The sequence below is a fragment of the Megascapheus bottae genome, chromosome 30 (assembly GCF_031878675.1).
Source record: "Megascapheus bottae isolate mThoBot1 chromosome 30, mThoBot2.hap1, whole genome shotgun sequence".
Taxonomy (NCBI): domain Eukaryota; kingdom Metazoa; phylum Chordata; class Mammalia; order Rodentia; family Geomyidae; genus Megascapheus; species Megascapheus bottae.
The window spans coordinates 12,635,359-12,637,965 of NC_143538.1; the positions used below are offsets into that span (position 1 = coordinate 12,635,359).

Sequence of the window (2,607 nt, forward strand, 5' to 3'; positions counted from 1 at the left end):
TCCCCGCACAGGTGGGCCACGCAGGGATGAGCTAGCCTGGGCTGGGGGAGTCGGGACGGGTCTCCGACCTTGCCCCGGCTCAGAACCCCAACGCTCCTCAAGCGCCCCCGGGCACCAGTCCTCCAGGCGCTTAGCCTGACCGCCCCTGCCGCCGGGAGGCAGCCGGGTGTCTTTCACCACCCCCAGCACCCTGCGCCCGTTCCCACCCCCCTGGAGCCCTCCCCACCCCGCCCGTCTCCCCTCCGGTTCTCAGCGGCTAGGAAATGAAAGGTGGCCCAGCCAGGATCACCTTGGGCCCCGCACCCTCGTGATGTGGTAGGGCCCTCGATGCCCCGGGTCAGACCCTTGCCAGGCATTTCCCGCTGACATGGCAGCCTCCTCACCCGGTTGGTCACGTCTTCCAGGACCTGTCCTGGAACTCACCCCTCCCTGCCCCTCGCCCTGTGTGCTCTGTCTGCAGTGCCATGCCCGGGGCAAATATGACCTCCCAGACTAGCGCTGCCTGCTGCTCTGAGCCGCCTGGTACGCTGCCGGGGGAAGCCCGCGCGCCTGCCCAGTGCTCGCCCCTCCCCAACCTCCACGCCAAGGATGTGGGCCGCCGAAGGCAGAAGAAGAGGAGCCGGCAGCACCAGCGCTTCATGGCTCGCAAGGCCTTGCTGCAGGAGCAGGGGCTGCTCGGCACGGCCCCGGGGCCTGGGGCCTCCCCACTGCCTGACCCCTCACCAGCACCAGGCAGGAGCCAGCATCCGAAGTCGGGCACTGGCAGCAGAAGGCCCGCCGGCAGGCAGGCCCCGGGGCCCGGCAAGTGCGTGGCCATCGACTGCGAGATGGTGGGCACGGGGCCCCGCGGGCGGGTGAGCGAGCTGGCCCGCTGCTCCGTGGTCAGCTACCACGGCGACGTCCTGTACGACAAGTACGTCCGGCCCGAGATGCCCATCACCGACTACCGCACCCGCTGGAGCGGCATCACCCGCCAGCACATGCACAAGGCCATCCCCTTCCGGACCGCCCAGAAGGAGGTGAGCGCGGGCGGGGGGCCGGGCTGGGGCCGGGCTGGGGCCGGGCTGGGGATGGCCGTGAGCGGCCCCGCCCACCGGCGGAGGGGCGGGACTGGGGAGGCTCCGCCCATTGGCTGAGAGGTGGAGCTGGAGAGGCCCCGCCCAGCGGCGGAGGGGTGGAACTGAGAGAGGCCCCGCCCAGCGGCGGGGGGCGGGACTGGGGAGGCTCCGCCCACCGGCTGAGAGGTGGAGGTGGAGAGGCCCCGCCCACTGGCTGCGGGGCGGGGCGCCCGTCCCCCCCCAGTGCCCCCACCCCCTCCTCCCCACGCAGATCGTGAAGCTCCTGAAGGGCAAGGTGGTGGTGGGCCACGCGCTGCACAACGACTTCCAGGCCCTCAAGTACGTGCACCCCCGGAGCCACACCCGGGACACCACGCGTGTCCCCAGCCTGCTGGACCAGTCCCGCGTCCCCACGCGCGCGCACGTGTCCCTGAAGGACCTGGCTCTGCACCTGCTGAACAAGAAGATCCAGGTCAGAGGGAAGGGGGGGTACAAGGCCTGGGCGCACCCCTCCTGCCCCCTGCAGGGCCACCCCACCCCTCCTGCCCGCCGGGCCTGGCTCTCCAGGCCGTTCAGCCACGGCTCCCCTCGCAGGTGGGCCGGCACGGCCACTCATCCGTGGAGGATGCGGCCACAGCCATGGAGCTCTACCGCCTGGTGGAGGTGCGCTGGGAAGAGCAGGAGGCTGACAGTGCCCGGGCCGCCCCAGACGACGGGGGCCCTGACAGCAGCACCGAGCTGGAGCGGTTCATGGAAGACCAGTACTGGCCGGCCGACCTGGCCCAGGGTGCCAGGGGCAGCTCTGGGGACACACAGGGCCCAGCTGTGTGAGGAGAAGTGGGACCTGGACATGCTGTCCTGGCAGGTGTGGGCTGAGAGCCAGCAGCTGTCAGTGGATTCCTCGCCCCAAGCCACCTCCAGGGGTGACATGGGGAGGGGGCTCCGTGTCCTGAGACTGCACTGTGTCTGTGTCCAGGCTGGGATCTGGTTGGACACCTCCTATCCCTTCAAGGTCATATTCAGGTTCACAGTGTCTGGCTGGCTGGGCTATGTGGTTAGCCTTCCAGCCCTGCATTTTGCTGGCGGGAGTAGCCGTGCCTGGCATGGCTTCACACCCCGTTCTACAGGACTCCATGTGGGTCTTGAAGGGACTCCTCTCCCCATCCCCATCCACGGGAAGTAACAGGGCTGTCTCGGTCTCCTGGTGCTGGGGTTCCCATCAGTGCCCCCCCCAGAGCTGCCCTTCCCAGTGAGCTCCTGCTGATGCCGCCTCGTGGCCCAGTGGGCGGGTTGGCAGAGCTGCTCACTGAGGCCCAGAAGTGCCCTGCGCCTCCGCAGCACCCAGGACAGGGAGGAATAAAGCCGTACTGCACAGACACCTTCGGTGGTGGCGCCTTCTGTTCCATCTCTGTGGTCGGCCAGACTCAGGCCTCTCTCTGGCTGGGATAAAACTGGATCCCGAGGCAAGGCCTTTCCACGCAGGCCAGTGGAGGTGTGCCAGGGGCTCTGGGGTGGGGGCCAGGCCCAGGGTACTGAGTGTGGTCCCCTC

General features: G+C 69.3%; 1 protein-coding gene across 1 annotated transcript; it reads left to right on the forward strand.

Moving 5' to 3' along the window:
* Nucleotides 1-23: 23 nt before the first annotated feature.
* On the forward strand, nucleotides 24-2,044 carry LOC150044427 (apoptosis-enhancing nuclease-like). Its single transcript, XM_090321776.1, has 3 exons — nucleotides 24-1,019; nucleotides 1,330-1,530; nucleotides 1,653-2,044. The coding sequence occupies exons 1-3, from the start codon at nucleotides 465-467 to the stop codon at nucleotides 1,887-1,889; spliced, it is 993 nt and encodes a 330-aa protein (XP_090177902.1). The 5' UTR covers nucleotides 24-464; the 3' UTR covers nucleotides 1,890-2,044.
* The last annotated feature ends 563 nt before the right edge of the window (nucleotides 2,045-2,607 follow it).

Coding starts and splice junctions, on each gene's coding strand:
- LOC150044427 (XM_090321776.1), top strand. CDS start 465: ATGCCCGGGGCAAATATGACCTCCCAGACTAGCGCTGCCTGCTGCTCT. Junction 1,020..1,329: donor TCCGGACCGCCCAGAAGGAG/GTGAGCGCGGGC, acceptor CTCCCCACGCAG/ATCGTGAAGCTCCTGAAGGG. Junction 1,531..1,652: donor TGCTGAACAAGAAGATCCAG/GTCAGAGGGAAG, acceptor CTCCCCTCGCAG/GTGGGCCGGCACGGCCACTC.